Source organism: Mus musculus, chromosome 12 (genome assembly GCF_000001635.26).
Source record: "Mus musculus strain C57BL/6J chromosome 12, GRCm38.p6 C57BL/6J".
Taxonomy (NCBI): domain Eukaryota; kingdom Metazoa; phylum Chordata; class Mammalia; order Rodentia; family Muridae; genus Mus; species Mus musculus.
In genome coordinates, this window is record NC_000078.6 from 36,681,417 (window position 1) to 36,697,914 (window position 16,498).

Here is a 16,498-nt window from a genome sequence, read left to right on the forward strand (position 1 = left end):
GGTGTTGCCTCCTAAGACATCCTTTTGTATTTTATATTTAATAACCCCAGGTTATTCCTTTTTTCATAATTATATCATTTCAAATACTTACTGAGCATCAATTATACCGTAAAGCTCTGTATTAGGCAGAAAATAAATCAGACAAAAGCTATGTGTGTGACTCCAAACACAGTTTCCATATATTTTATTACCTAGACCTTGGGGGGAGTATGTTTCTTTTTCAACCAATAAAAGAGTCAGTCTCTCTCTCTCTCTCTCTCTCTCTCTCTCTCTCTCTCTCTTCCCTTCCTTTCTTTCTTTTCTTGACCTTAATAATTAGTTTTTGTTATTTCTCAATTTCTTTGTTCTGAATAATCACCAATAACATGGTTAGTAAGATACCAATTAAACCAATAAAAATAAACCATGTAAAAACATTATGACCATGTTAAAATGATTTTCTTTTCGACAGAGCCGGGGTTGTTTGTTTGTTTTGCGTTTTTTTTTTTTTTTTTTTAATTTTTCCTTAAACCATCAAGGGCTGATCACTTGGACCTGCCCTGAACACTTAATCTTACTTCCACTAGGTGACAGTGTGTCACCATGAGACTTCTCCCCCCCGCCCAGCGCCCCCATATCTGTAAAATATGTAAAGAGAAAGCCAGCATCAAATAATTTTGATTTGATATTAACGATGATATTCATGATATAAATTAATGTAACAAGATGGTTGAAGATTTATAAAGTCCACCTTGACAATTTTATGCTTTGCTGTAAAAATGAATAGATATAGCCATATATATGTATAGATATGGTTTTAACACTTTTGTTTGTTTAAGATATTTGCAGATTTTAGGCATGTAAGGCATAACTTTTGTTCTGTATTTACCAAAGCAAGTTTGGTAACGGTGAAGGATATTAATATCAAAGTATAAACAATCTGAATTTCAGAGTGGTTTCATAGCTCCAGGAAGCTGAGTTTAATGATGAGTTTGGAATTTGGAATTTGCTTAGACAATACAATTTTTTTATGGAGGAACTTTTAAATTTCCTGAGACATCTGAAGTCTAAATATATATTGTTATTTTTAAGTTTATGGTTCTCAGTAAAATTCACTGCATTTCAATGTTTAAGGAAAAAGAGTATCTCAAGAATTTCCTTACATGTTGCCTGTAAAGATTGGGAGAACAACGACGTCATAGACTTCCTGCTGTTCTTTAAAACTGAATTCTACAAGCCTGCTTATTTGGTTCTCACAGCCTAACATAAACTTAATTACACTTCCTCAAGCGATGGCATCTGCGCACGACAATGACAAGAGTTAATATTTTTAAACCTACATTTTAAAGAGATCTTCTACTCCAAGTACTCAGAATATAGTTTCTCCCACAGTCCCCTTTTCTCACAGTTAAAAGGGACGGTGAGTAAGTACAGAGCTGTGAACACCTAGCATCATAGTCCCCCTTTCTCACAGTTAAAAGGGACGGTGAGTAAGTACAGAGCTGTGAACACCTAGCATCATAGTCCCCCTTTCTCACAGTTAAAAGGGACGGTGAGTAAGTACAGAGCTGTGAACACCTAGCATCATATGACATCAGTCACACCTGTCCTTGCTGCTGCCGCTTCTTTGCCATTTAATTTTGGAATGAGAGCTTCTCTGGGTACAAACATCAAGGTCAACTGGAGAAGCGAAGGGAGCTGCTAAGAGTTTAGGGGGTCCTGTCGGTTCCTCAGCTCTGGTCAACCTAAAGAATCACTTAGTTTTTAGAAAGCTTGCTAGAGGCTTAGAAGTCTCATAAGAATTTCTGCCTCAAGTCTATAATATGAGGGACATGAAAAAATGAATTATTTACCAGTCAATAATGAATGAAACACACAGGGCAAGACCCAAATACCATGTAGGTTTTTACTCACAAAAATTAATTGCTATAGAATAAAATTAGAATATTGCCTTATCTGTTAAAAAGATAATGGTTGCTTTATTTTTTTTGTTTGCTTAATTTTTTTTTTTTAAAGACAGTGTTTGTCTGTGTAGCTCTGGCTGTCCTGGAGCTCACTCTGTAGACCATGCTGGTCTCAAACTCCAAGATCCGCCTGCCTCTGCCTCCAGGGTGCTGGGATTAAAGGCCACTTTAATTCCAGTGAGTATCTGGGCAATGTAAGTTGGACTTGTAGGGCTTTTTCCTTTTTCTTATTTAAGAGGTGGGGTCACAAGGGTGGGGAGAGCAGTCATGGGAAGACTGTAACATGAGTGTCATCTGGGCATATTAATTCAATTTCTCAAATAATCAATACTAATATTATGTTGTCAAAAGGAAAGATAATAGTGATGTTTTTGAGGGGGAGTGCTACAAAGGGAAGAGCAGGGTATAAGTGACATGAAAGAGAATAAGGGGAAATAGGGGCTTATTGGGAAAAGGGAAGGGAGGTCCATACAGAAGAAAGGAATCGAAAAGGAAGAAATGACTAAGGAAGTTTGAAAAAGCCATATGGATTCATATTGTTTTATATTTACTTAAAATTACATCTAGGTGTGTGGTGGTTTCAATGTGAATGCTTGTCACAGGCTCATATATTTTAATACTTGTTCCTAGTTGGTAGGTCTAGGATCTGTTTAGGAAGTACTAAGAGGTGCGGCTTTGGGGTTGGAGAGATGGCTCATAGGTTAAGAGCATTATCCAGTCTTCCAGATGTCCTGAGTTCAATTCGCAGCAACTACTTAGTGGCTCACAACCATCGGTGATGGTAATGAGATCTGATGCCCTCTTCTGATGTTGTCTGAAGACAGCGACAATATACTCATATACATAAAATAAATAAATCTTTTAAAAAGAAGAGGTGTGGCTTGTTGGAAGAGGTGCTTCACTGGAGGTGGGCTTTGAGGTTTTAAAAGACTCCCACTATTTCCAGTGTTTCTTCCTCTGCCTCCTACTTGTGGATCTGGCTGTGAGCGCTCAGCAATTGCTGCTATGCATTTGCTCTGCCATTGGGCACTACAACCCTCTGAAACTATAAGCCAATTAAGTGACAGAAATCCCAGTACCAGGCAGGATGAAACATCCTTTTGCATTGTTGGTCAGGGTAGTCTGAGACACTCCCAAAACAACATAGGGCATTGCTTTTGTCCTTGGTTTCCTCCCAGAAGTAGAGGGTAAGTTTCTGTTGCTAAAGACAATGTGCAACTTGGACAAAGGATTTCAAAGACTCAAGCTGAATCTGACTTGAAAATCTTCTCCCAGAGGACTAGCCTTCAAAGTACCGGAAAGCGCTATGCAAGCTTCCAAGGGAGAGAAGAAAGCGTCTACAGTGCTTACAAACCATAACAATGGCCAGCACAGAAAATATTCATTAAAATGGTGCTTATGTCTTGGCAGTAACTAGCTGTCTAATTGGACTTAAGCCCCCTGAACAGGAGGGAAAGCATACCTGGTAATGGAAATTTAGCCAGTTATCCATAATTGGTGATAACATGGCTCTAAGAGCACTTACTACTGCCACTATAATAAACCAGTATACTTTGAAACTGTATTCTAAATACTCACCCTTATGCCCTCAAATAGGTGTGGCTCACACCAATCACCAAAGACACTCCTCTTTTCAGCAAAACTAGGCCATTACAGAAAGCCACAGCTCAAAATGGAAAGAACAACTGATTGTGGGGAATTGGATCTTAAGAGATATATCTACAGGACAATCCCTACACCTAAAACTCAGGAACAACACTGAAGAGGGGGGTGGGGGGAATAGTATATAAGAGTCAAAGAAACATGTAGTCTGCTGTGAGAGTGTATCTTCTAGAAATTTCAGGCAGGATACCCATGATACTTCAGCTGTGTCACATCAACACTATGCCTGCCTACATAAGACCTGGACCATGGCACCACCAATGGACATGCTAATGTAGAAAAGAGAAATCATATGGCTCCCAAATCCTAGACAAACAACTGCAGGCAAAGGACAGCAAAGGAGGGAGAGTTAGTCTTTCATGCTGCTCTCTAACTGACCATTTCTAAACAAGGAGTCAGACCTGAAATCACATACGTATAAGTAATATTAAACAGACTCAGCGGGTTGTAGTTATATATTTGTGTGTGTGTGTGTGTGTGTGTGTGTGTGTGTGCACGTGTGTAATAACTAAAAGGAATCTATAAATTTGAAAAGGAGAGGGCTTCAGGAGGGGTTGGACTGAGGGCAGAAATGATATAATTAGAGTTACAAATATTTAAATTTAAAAAATAAAACATAATTTGGATTAGATAAAAGATAATGTTGATTAAAACTCTCTCTCTTTGTGTGTGTGTGTGTGTGTGTGTGTGCACAACTTTTGTTTAAGCATGGTATAACTTCCCATAGAAATTATAGGTGTTAGAAAGATAGGTGAACAAATTTACGTAGGTAAAACTTATGGTAAATTCTGATTCTCAGTGTTGCATTTGAAGAATAGTGAATATTAAAAACAACCATTTCATGTGGTTTCTTTGGGGTTATCCCTAACATTTTCAAAATGCATCAGTTAAGCTTTGCATCTGCTCTTGAGTAATTCTTATGCACCAGATAAAATGAAGTACAAACTTGCTTACTTTTAGCTTGAGTCCCACAATATATTGCTTAATATTCTCTTTACTTTGGTCAATAGTAAACTAAAATTGCTGAATGTTCTTTTGGCAGTCTTTTAAAAAAGAGTAAAGTTTCCAAACAAGACGTTTTCTTTGTAAAAATACTGAAGATATGTATAGACATAAATTTTTCTCTGAGACTTCAGAGAAAATTCTAAATTGTTGATTTTATATGATGCACATTCAACTTAAATGTAAACCATCTTGAAAATAAATCTAATGTAGCTTGTTTTGCTTATGAGAAACCTAAAATAATTTTGTGATTAAATCTTTTAAAAGACAACAAAGCACAAAGAAGAATTATCATAAATCTGTTGTATTGTCAAGGTTCTCTAGAGGAACAGAACTTATAGAATTATATCTTATATATAATATAATATATTAAGATTTAATCATAAGCATATATATGTAAAGGGAATTTATTAGAATGGCTTAAGGCTCTGGTTCATCTAATCCAAAACATGGCTGTCTGCCAAAGGAAGGTCCAAGAATCCAGTAATAGTTCAGTCCATGAGATTAGATGTATTAGCTAGGCTTCAGTTTCTGTTGAAATCCGGAAAGAAGTTGACTCTAATGCTAGTGAAGGAATGGACTTGCAGCAAGAATGAAAGCAAGCAAGCAAAGAGAGCACAAGCTTCCTTTTTTTATGTCCATTATGGAGGCTGCCAGCAGAAGTTGTGGCTCAGAATAAAGGTAACCCTTCATACCTCAGAAGATCCAGATTCAAGGTGTGTTTGTCTAAAGATCTGGATTAGAAGTGGGTTTTCCCATTTCAAATGATTTAATTAAGGGAAAAATAATCTCTATACCTAGCCATTTGTGTTTTGGTTAATTTCAAATGTAGTCAAATTGACAGTCACGAATAACCATCATATCTATCATCCTCAAATGCTAGAGGATCCTCTGAGCAGTTAATATCATTCCTCCACTGTTTTCAGTGGAGTTCATTTGTTTCCCTTGTCAGCTGAGTTTCTACATTTACCCTGCTGTAAGTATAACCAGGAAAAATGAGTGAAAGTTGTATGGTCAAATATGTGTTAGATTATTTATTGTTTTACAAGAGAACCGAGTTCTAAGTCAAAACAAATATTGTGGTGCTATGCAGTGAACAGGGTAACAAAACAAATAATAATAGCCCTGGCAACTGGAGGGGGGTGTGTGCTTTTGCATATCTTGGACCCTCTAATAACACTGGGTAGCAAATTGTTACTTCTTGAGTTCACTGAATGTGTTCTTTAAAAGTTGTACATATATAGGCAAATACTGGCATGCATTTAAAATGCATTGGATTCCTGGTGTGGGTCCTGAGAAGAGAACTTTGGTCTTATAAAAGAGCAGTATGTTCTCTTAACTCCTGGACCATGTCAGTAGGCCTAGATTAGTGTTGTTGCAGTTATAGAGAGTAAGTAAACAGATGACGCATTAAATTTGGGTCATTTTCCTTTGATTTTTAGTATGGGAATTTGGCTTTGCATTCATGTTTATGACCTGGTTTATAGCACTGGTACACGTCTGTAAGACCAGTCATCACATTGGATTATCAAAAATCATTTTTGTCTACTCTGGACATTTGTCTCATTTCTGTCATTCTTTTTTCCCCCTACCTTCTCAAGAAAACATCCCAGAATTTTGTGCCATCACTATACTCTATACTCTAGGTCCATCCTATTTGTGTGCCTTGTGATTACCTGTGATTACCTGGAAGCCAGTGTTACATGCATTTGGGCACACTGAATAAAACTGACTGTCCAGGGATAGAGCTGGCTTATTTTACGTTTTCCCTTTTCTGAAGTGAATATTCTGAGATCATATCATTTCCGAGGATTTCCTTATATGGTTTCCTAAATGGTCCAAAACATTTCCTTGGGGTGACAGGGAGGGAGTTCCAATGATAAGGAAAATAGAATGATAATAATACCATATGATATTCAAATATAACATAAAATTTTCTCTCTGTGTGCTTCATCTGATATGCTGCTCTTAATTATCTGTATGATCACCACGACTGGCTTCAGCTCTGCCTATTTCATGTCAACCAGCTTAGTTAATTCTTAATTTCAGTGTTGTATTTACAGTGTTGTTATATTTTTTAGTGTAGGAGATATGTTGCAAATTTCCATTTTCTGTTTTTAATCGACATTTTGGTCTCTTCCATTATTTTATGTGTGTTAGTTAGTTTTGAAATCCTTGTGTTCTGCTTCTAATTTGCATATTATTATTTTGTCTTTTATTTTCAGGATGAGCAGAAGCTACAAGAGAGTTTAGGACAAAGTGCAGCCATCATAGCTGCCTTAGTTAAGGAAAGAAATTCTGCACTTGTTGGGCAGCTCCTGGTGGCATGAAGAACACAGACAAAAATCATCTCTAAGCTTCCAAAGATACTTCCCTAAGGCACCACCTTCCCCATCTTGATGCCCCCTCCTTGTGCATACAACATTTTAGTTGTTTTCTTTATCTTGCCATTTATTGAATATGATGCTTAGGTTGTGGAAATGCATAAATGTTTGTGTCCATGAGATAATGTGTCTAATAAAAATGGCTCCACCCAGAAAAGGATAAATAAATGGAAAATACTAATTTCATGTAAAGAATCTGTTCACTACTGCAGCAAGTGAAATTGAAACGCTCAGGTGAGCCGTTCTTGTTTAGACAGCTTGACTGTTATGTAAGTCTATGCTAATATCAGTCATAATATGCTTCAGAACTAGTCCTAATTCTAAAATCATCCTCTTACCATGTGATAATGTATCTTTTTTGCCTTGTTTTGGAATTCACTACACCTTATAAAGAGGAAGAGAGCTGGGACATTGGCTTAGTGGGCAAACTCTTGCCTAGTATGGATAGAGCGACATCCCAGAAGAAAACGAAAACCATGCTGGTAAACACTGGGCAGAAACAGGAAAGGGGATGTCTCCAGGTTTCTTCCCCTTGGTCTCCTATTGCTCTCAATCTCTACAGATCTCTAAAGAGAATGAGATCCCTTTTATCAGTTTTAAACTGTATCTTCTCTTTGTCTTATGAGGTGTTATGCTGACATTATTTTAAAGAGTCTCTACTTCTTCTGGGTTCGTTTCAGCAGTGTCTGGAGAGCCTCCTGAAAGTTGAGTCGCTTCAGTCCATCCATCCCATGGTCTTCTGAAAAGCAGGGATGCCAGTGCTATGGAGTTAGCTAATCTTAATGCTGGAATGGCGGCCTTGCTAAATCAAGATTTCATTCCCTTTCATTCCTATTGGCCATACATACTACTGTTCTTTATGTTGCACTTAATAATTTTATATGCATACAGTTGTTAAAATGCCTTTGGTTATATACATACATTTTTTATTGAAATATGTTAAATCAGAACACTCTAGAATTTACACTGGATGAAGAAATTATAAAAGCTGCATGAAGTGTGTTTACTCAGGATTGTCAATAAATATGTCTACTTTCTGAAATGTCTCCTACAACATGTTAAATAAATTCCTCTATATTTTTGAGTTTCAATACACAAACTTAATGCGTTACATTTGAATGGTAGAGGAGATTTCAAATACTAATATTGTATTAGAGTTTATATTTTATATTTAAATAGAAAGGGGGTAGAATATAATGAGCATGGATTAGACACTGCAGTTCTTCTTAAATATAAAGGGATTATTGATTGTAAACTCAGATATAAATTAGTCAGCTCATCCATCCCCCGCCCCCCGTATTCAGAAGTGTAAATCAGTTAACTCAAATTCACAAAGGTGAAAATATGTGAGAAATGTGTAGATTTTGGCTAGAAATTCTATGTCCCTGTTGATGTATCCAGCTGTGTGTGGAAGTCTATACACTGCTGGTGATTGCCTGCTGAAGTCTGAAGACTTTGAAAGTGCTCATCGGACCCAAGGAAACTGTTAGTAAGACTTAAGGGGAGCACGAGTGGCTCGCAACATGTCACAAATGAACACATCTACACATTAGAAAGATTGCTCTCTAGAGTGCTGGGTAAGTCAGCATAGAGTTTATTAAGGGCAGAGTATTAGAGAGGACAGGCATTGACCCAGGTTGCACATTAGTGATTCACACATGGAGGATGTAGACGGAATGCTCCATCCAGCACTGTTTACATGAAGAAATTAAGACTTGGAGATCTTAATTAATTTTCTCAAGGTTTCAGGGCTACACTGTAAGAAGAGACAGGGCTTCCTTAGGAAGACTGGAATCAGTTTGTGCTCATGTCCTTAGTGTAGCAGCAGCTCCTGGCAAGGATATCTAGAGGAGAGGCTGCAGATAGAGAGGATCTTGCATTCAGCGCTAAGGAATGAAGAGACACAGGGAAGACAGAAGCGAAGCGGAGCACATCTCTGGCACTGGCTTGGACAAATCCAGCACCATCCAGCCTTAGCAGGGTGAAGGAAATGGAGGGACTTAGCGACCAAAAGATAAGGGAAAAGTATTATTTTTTAAATTGTTTGCTAAAAGACCATGAAGAAACTTTACATTCTCACCATAATTTTTGTAAATTTAACTACTTTAATAACCTGTCAATTCTGAGTTGATTTTCCAAAATCTTAAAAAAAAATAGTGACTATGGTAAAATCATTTCTAGATGTAAAAAAGTGTTATATTTATATTTCAAAATCCATACGGCTTAGTTAGAAAAGATTTGTGGTTTATTTTTAAGAATTCAAAGCTAAATGGGGGTGATGGCTTACATTGGTAAAGAGTAGTAGAGTACATGTTATGATAAAATACTTAGTTTCAGAAGTGACTTATTGCCATGTCCATCCCATCTCTAGGGATGGAACTGATTGTAGCACTGAGCAAATGAAGACAAGACCTATGCGCTTGGTACTGGGACATAAAGAAAGGCTGGGATTGATGATCTGGCATCTCAGATTGAGAGGCCTCAGAGCCCTAGAAACTCAGAATATTTACTATATGGAGTTGAATAGAGAAGCAGGGTTATATTCAAATAAACAAGGAGGCAGAGTTATAAGTTCTGCTGAAGCAGGTTTAGCTAATGGTAGGAGCCATAGCTGTAAATGTCTTAGGATTTCTATTGCTGTGAAGAGACACTATGACCACAGCAACTCTTATAAAGAAAACTTTTAATTGGAGCTTACTTACGGTTCACAGGTTTAATCCATTTCCATCATGATGGGAACTATGGTGTCACGTAGGAAGAAAAGATTCTAGAGAAGGAGCCAAGAGCTCTATATCTGGATCAGCTGGCAGAAGGATGAGAGAGACAGAGACAGAGACCCAGAGACAGAGAGACAGAGACATTGGGCGTGGCTCAAACATTTGAAACCCTAAAGCTCACTTCCTCTAATAAGGCCCCATCTATTCTGACAGAACACACCTCCTAATAATGTCACTCCCTAGAGAGCAGGCATTCAAATATATGAGCCCTATAGGATGCATTCCTCTTTAAACCACCACAGTAGGGGAGCAGTGTTCAGGCTATTAAACATAGGGTGGGAGAAACATATGGTGGATATTATCTGCACACACTGTCAACATCCACACATGGACAAGAGGGAGGCTTTGCTATCCTTCTAAGGCTATACTGGGTGCCCTTTTCTCAGGAATCTGAACGCAGGAAGCTTGAGCACACCAGTGCCATGCCAAGCAGAGTCACTCAAGACAACTCATCAGTGCTTCCTCGTCTGCATCATCTGCAGAAAAGAGTCAGATCTTTAATTCTATAAAAGCCTGTGTAGCCATCTCAGTTGTGCACTGGTGGTATAGGGCAGTTCATTTTCCATGATTATTCGTCATCACTATTGATTACCTTCCAGGATATTTTAATCATGGTAATCACTGTATGAAAGTTTAATAACAGAACATCAGTTTAGAATATGTAAATTTCACAGTTATAATGGTGAAAGTATTTGTATAGCATTTTAATTAAAACATCAAGAAAACTATTTAGAAAAAGGACTGAACTTATTTTCAAAGTTCAACCTGAAAAGAAACAGAAAATGTAAATTTTGATTAATTAACCACTAAGATAATTTAAGCTCAGTGGACCAGTAGTAGCTGCATAGACAGTGCTTAGTTTTTATGTAGTTTCTATTTTTATACAGGTTAATTTCAAACTGAAAAAATGTGTTTCCATTTTTAAAAATGAAAAGTAAAAGAAATAGACTATTCTATATCCTTTCTAAAAAATCATATAGGTATCAATATTGCTAAGTAACAAAATTGTTGATTGCTTGAAATCTAATGTCATTTTCATTTATATTTAATACATATATATTTTTAAACAAGTACTATAACAAATGAATGAAATATTTGCAAAATATGAAGGTGTAATAATCTATATTTAGGAAGACTGAATCTGAATTCTAGGTCTTTTATTACTCCAAGGACACTGTAAAATTGTGGAATCGTAAGTCTGGCTTCCATTGTTCCTTCTCATTCTTCGGAGGTTTCAATTTGCAGTTTCATCAGCTTCCGAGGATGTAAAGTGAAACCTGAGCACAGCGGAAAAGAATATTTTGGTCACTTTATAACTACGGTAAGTTATATCCTTGTTCAGAAATAATTTTCACTTCCATTGGAGGAGCATGTGACTTTCTTTTACATTGAGAGTCACATGACTTGCTGTGACCAATAAAGTGAGTTTACCATAACAGTATTCCACTGGAATCCCCTGAGAAGAGGGTCCCAGGATTGGCTGAGAGTGCATCTCAGTTGATAACATGCTCCTAGTGTAGTAAGCCTTAGCACCGGAGTTCAGTCTCCAGGATCCACATCGTAGCCGAGTGCAGCAGCAGTGTCATCTGTAATTGAAGCACTGGGGAGAAGATGACAGACTCATCTCCTCATACTAAACTGCTCAGCTCCAAGTTCAATGAGAAGCTTTTTTGTCCCAAAAGAGTATGGTGGAGTAAGATTTTGCAAGACATCTGATGTTCACCTATATTCTACACATGCATAAACATACAAAGTGCACATACACATATATCAATGCACACACATACAGAGTCACACTAGAGAGAGAGAGAGAGAGAGAGAGAGAGAGAGAGAGAGAGAGAGAGAGAGAGAGAGAATTTTCTTCTTGGGCGATGTCCAGAACCAATCTAGCCTTCTGACCACAAAAGATGGCAGAAGCCTGAGTCAGCTGACTTGTACCTCACTCTCCATTGATGAAGAATCCAGCAGATGTCAACACCTCTGTTCATTTGACCTTCTACAAACATTACACTAAATAAATGATCAGTGGTTTTGCTAATATTGAGTTTGGGGTCTTTTATTACATGACAATTAGTGACCAAAGTAGGGGGGGAGCTGAAGCAATCAGTGATATATTTTGTCTTTGTAAGTCTAGGAATTTTCTGGAAGACACACATTTCCTCATGTAGAATGCTCATAGAATAATTTTTGGTCAGAGCAATAATTCAAAAATATTGAGAAATTCTAAGCATAACTCCATAGTCATTAGTTTTGTAAGGACATGAGTAGACCTGAATATTTGAATTTTTCACAACAGATGAAGCCTTCTTGATGAAATGATACTGAATTAAAATTATGGACAGTAAAAACAAAATATAAAAATAGCTAATGCTTATTGAATGATTACTATGTGTGAGGAAATGATCTCAATGCTTTATATACTCTTTATATTTCATGGTATACTTCTTCATAATAATTTTATGTGCTGGGTACACACAATGGCACTTATTGCCATATATAGGATAAGGAAACCAAGGCACATTTGAAGTGTCTAATTCACAATCAACAAAAAGAAAGTGGGAGAAATGATGATAAAATTTATTTAACTGATCTTAGAACATGTTTTTTCTAACAACAATGGAATGTAGTATTATAAAACATACTTTTTGATTTTAACTTAAATCTCTCAAAGATATATTGAGATCTCATGTCATTTTCATTTATATTTAGTACATATATATATATTTTTAGTTAAGAAAATATTTTCTAAATGAAGAAGTAGGTCTAGAAAATAGCTTGAAGCTGGGCATGGTGGCGCACACCTTTAATCCCACCGCTCGGGAGGCAGAGGCAGGCGGATTTCTGAGTTCGAGGGCAGCCTGGTCTACAAAGTGAGTTCCAGGTCAGCAAGGGCTACACAGAGAAACCCTGTCTCAAAAAACAAACAAACAAACAAACAAAAACAAAAACCAAACCAACAACAACAACAAAATCGCTTGGGATTGAGAGAGTAGACTATCTTCCCTTTGCTGTGAGCAACTCTGAATCATGTGTGCTCCTCCATGTTTGTTCTCATGGGAAATGTTTGCAGTGATGGTGAGCTGTATGGAGAACAGATTGGAACCAGATTGTTCTTCCCTTCCCATGGGAAACGTTGGATCCTTTGATTTTTATAAATGTCTGCTTAGCTCAAATGAATTATGTAAATTAATTCTCTACTTAATGAGGATGCTACCAAATAATCTGAACAGTTGTTAAAACATCTGGCTCTACTTAGCAGCATTGATGAGGCCCTGGCCTGTCTAATGCAGTTTTTTCTTCATTTAAACCTTCGTAATCCTTGCAGGGTTTCTGTTAAGTCCGTGTGGTCAATCTTGGGATTTGACAGTTGTGAAAAAGCAGATGCAGAGGTGGAGAATTTGTGATCATCCCGGATGCTAGAAACTACACAAAGACAGGATTTAGCAAATGGCATCACAAATAGGAAGATTTGTTCTTTACTTGGGGTTTAAAAATTCTGATTTACATCCATAATCCTAAATTTAACTGGATACAGTCTCATTTCTCATTTTGTGAAACTCATTGAGCTTAGAGGCAGAAGCATCCAAAAGACAGTCTTAGTGATGGTTTGACCCAAGAAAGAAACGTGACTCAGAACTCTTCACAGGACCAATCTTCTATCTCTACTCTCCTGCAAAGAGTCATCACCATCTGATTATTGGGACAGGGGCTGTCCATGTGTCTGGTAGGTTGAATGAGAGAGATTTCTGGAGCTCTGCCATTTGGATCTGTTACACTTTTTTTTTCTCTGCATATAATAAAAATGGGCTCTTGAAATTGGTTGTCTTATTAGTACAATCAGGTTTTTCTCCTTATCCAGTTTTTACATCCAACTCCATATTTCATTTGCACTTAAGTTTTTTAGTCTAAGTGGATAACAAATTCCCTTTTAGGTTTTTATTATTAATCTGTGTTATTAACTTTCAATAGTTTGAATAACCCCCATCCGGTGTGTGTTTTTAAGACCCCCATGAAGCTTGTGGTTCCCCTTTCTTTTCCTGTTTGAATAGAAATTCATTTTCTTTAATCCCACCTGAGTTTAAAAAAAAAATTGTTGAACTGCCCACTTCAGGAATTCAGTTGTTGGCTTTACTGAATGGAGGTATGCAGGACTCTATGGTAAAAGAATTCTATTCAAAGACATTTCCGCCTGTTTGTTTTTTGGACCAGTTACTGTTCGCATAAGTCTGGAAAGGAGCCAAATTATGTAAACAAATTAAACTTTGAGGATCCCAGTGGGAATATCCAGAGGTACTGCCATAAACCAGCAACTTAAGACAAACTGAACATGCATGTTATAATTGCCAGAGAAAGCTAGAGAGTAGTGGTTCCTAGTTATGGTTGGGAATCTTAATGCATATTAAGAGATTTGTGTTAATTATGCAGTTATATAGATCATCACTCAATCCTAAACCTGTGTGTTTTGCTAAGTAAGTTTTTATTTTGATTTCCTTTTAATTTCATATCAGACAAAAATTATTTCTGAAGCTATAGTTTATACACTCAGTCTACTAAAATGTGTAATATGTAATTTTATATAATTATTAAAAACTAACAATTTCTGTTTCCTTGGCCTTTACAAAGATGAGGATCAGGACTTTAAGGATGAGCAAAGATGTCTAAAGAAGCTCCGTGGGAAGGGGAAACTGAGAAAAGGAGAAGGGAAAAGAGCTACAAAAAAGAAATAGCATGAGCTCATCAAGAAAGAAAATGCCTTCCTCAGTGACTAAGAAAGTGTATCTCATTATCTTTCTGAGTATTAGGGGAACATGACTTCCCTCAGTAGACACCAACCCCGTGTTCACGTTTTACTTCAGTTAAGCTGTGACTGGTTTCTTGAAGATAATATTCCAATCCTTCAAAATTATAATGACCTTGGTTTTGTAATCTGAAGTGTACCTAATTCTATAATGGAGTGAATAAACTATTGTTGACTGAAAAAAAAAAAACCTAACAATTATCTTTTTGTGACTACATATAGCAGTCAATTCAATAAAGGGCTATTTGAAAGAATGGATATTTCCATTTTTTTAGACTCCCATTTGTCTTGAAATTATCATTCCCAGCATATAAATTGAAAGGTATGTTGGGATAGACAAGCAATGTGACATTTTTCTATCTAGTTTTTTTTTTAAATTACTTTTGAGCAAGTGATAAAACTTAAATCTAAATCTTTATGTAAAGAAACACAATCCAGAGCCAGGTGTGGTGGCACACACCTTTAATATCCCAGCACTCGAGAGACAGGCAGGCAGATGTCTGAGTTCGAGGCCAGCCTGGTCTACAGAGTGAGTTCCAGGACAGCCAGGGCTATACAGAGAAACCCTATCTCAAAAAACCAAAAAAAAAAAAAGAAAAAAAAGAAAAAGAAAAAAAAAGAAAAAAAAAAAACCGCAATCCAGACGTTTTCCCTTGTACTAAGGCAGTGTCCTTACTTTCTCTGTGTATCTGTAGAGAGTACAGGTTTACAGAATCAGAGAACAAAGTCTATAATTGTCTCAAGGAAATGTGTTTGGCAGGGAACCAAAGTAACTGAAATGTGAGTGTATGATTGACACACAGGACAAAAAGAAATAGAAACTGGGCTGTTTTTCATGTGGCATATATTAAATGTATTTAATGCATGCACACAATAAATGTTATGTTTAACTCTAATACTACACTCATAATTAACAATGTCATTGGCACTGCCAATTAGACACTTTTAAAAGGATAATTGCTTAAGTTTTTAATATTGGCATCCTAACTATCCTGTGATCTAAAATGAAATTGCACTTCCATTTTTATTATTTTCAAACTAAATTACTATAATGTAAATTAACATTGCTCCTTCAGGAAACTAACACCATTCATAGGATTCTTTCCAGCTCTTTGACACATGGGCTACAAGTCCTTCAGCACATACCGTTCATAATAAATTATAATAAGCTACCAAATTATTGCCTTTGTTTTTCATGAGAAAGCCCCCATGTGGCCCCTTGCCACTGTCTATCTTAATTGGATCTGTGCATCCCACAAGAAGATCCATTTTTGTTTTCAGAAAATCTCTCTTAGATGCTGTTCCAGGTGACACAGTTTGATCTGAGATGCACACAGTGGATGGAGTTATAGGCTATACTTTCTCTGACATTTATTTCACTCTTCCTTATTGTAAGAGACTTGTACTATCATCAAAGATGAACTGATGTAGGGATGTAGGCTGGTTGTTATACTGTAAGAGTCTGCTCTTCACTAAAGAATGATAACCAAGATTCAAATAGTATGCAAAAGCAAGGAGCATTTTATTCTACAGAAGTCCAGCATGCAGGGGTCAATCATTCCAAAATGGAGAGACCTTCAGATAAGTTCACAGGCTAGATTTAAAGCTTGTTACAGGATTCTGGGGTAGTTGGTCTCTATCTTACTCCAGCTCTAAGAATATTCCATTACTGAAGAGGTCTGGAAACTTGCTGATCTTGCTGATCTTGCTTCAGGATAGGTTACTGGGCAGCCTCTAGTTTCTGACTAGCTGCCTGAAGCCTGTGGGTTTTTGTTTGTGTTTGTTTTGTTTTTGTTTTTTTGTTTTTTGTTTTTTCTAGTAACTGCTTGCCTGGCCTTGCCTAGACTTATCCAGTTCTTGGGCCTAGTTTCCTAGATTGCCAATTTGAAGTCTGTTATGGAGTAAGTCTGTCTTATTACTAGGCCTGACTCA

The 16,498-nt window shown here is 36.9% G+C and overlaps 1 protein-coding gene across 3 annotated transcripts in view; it reads left to right on the top strand.

Moving 5' to 3' along the window:
- Positions 1 to 8,087, top strand: part of Crppa (CDP-L-ribitol pyrophosphorylase A) — a 308,929-nt gene extending 300,842 nt beyond the window's left edge. For all 3 annotated transcript variants that reach the window (NM_178629.6, NM_001289502.1, NM_001289503.1), the window contains one exon: positions 6,833 to 8,087. In NM_178629.6, coding sequence (NP_848744.2) covers positions 6,833 to 6,937 — 105 coding nt within the window. In that variant the 3' untranslated portion in view covers positions 6,938 to 8,087. The remainder of the gene's footprint in view (positions 1 to 6,832) is intronic.
- The last annotated feature ends 8,411 nt before the right edge of the window (positions 8,088 to 16,498 follow it).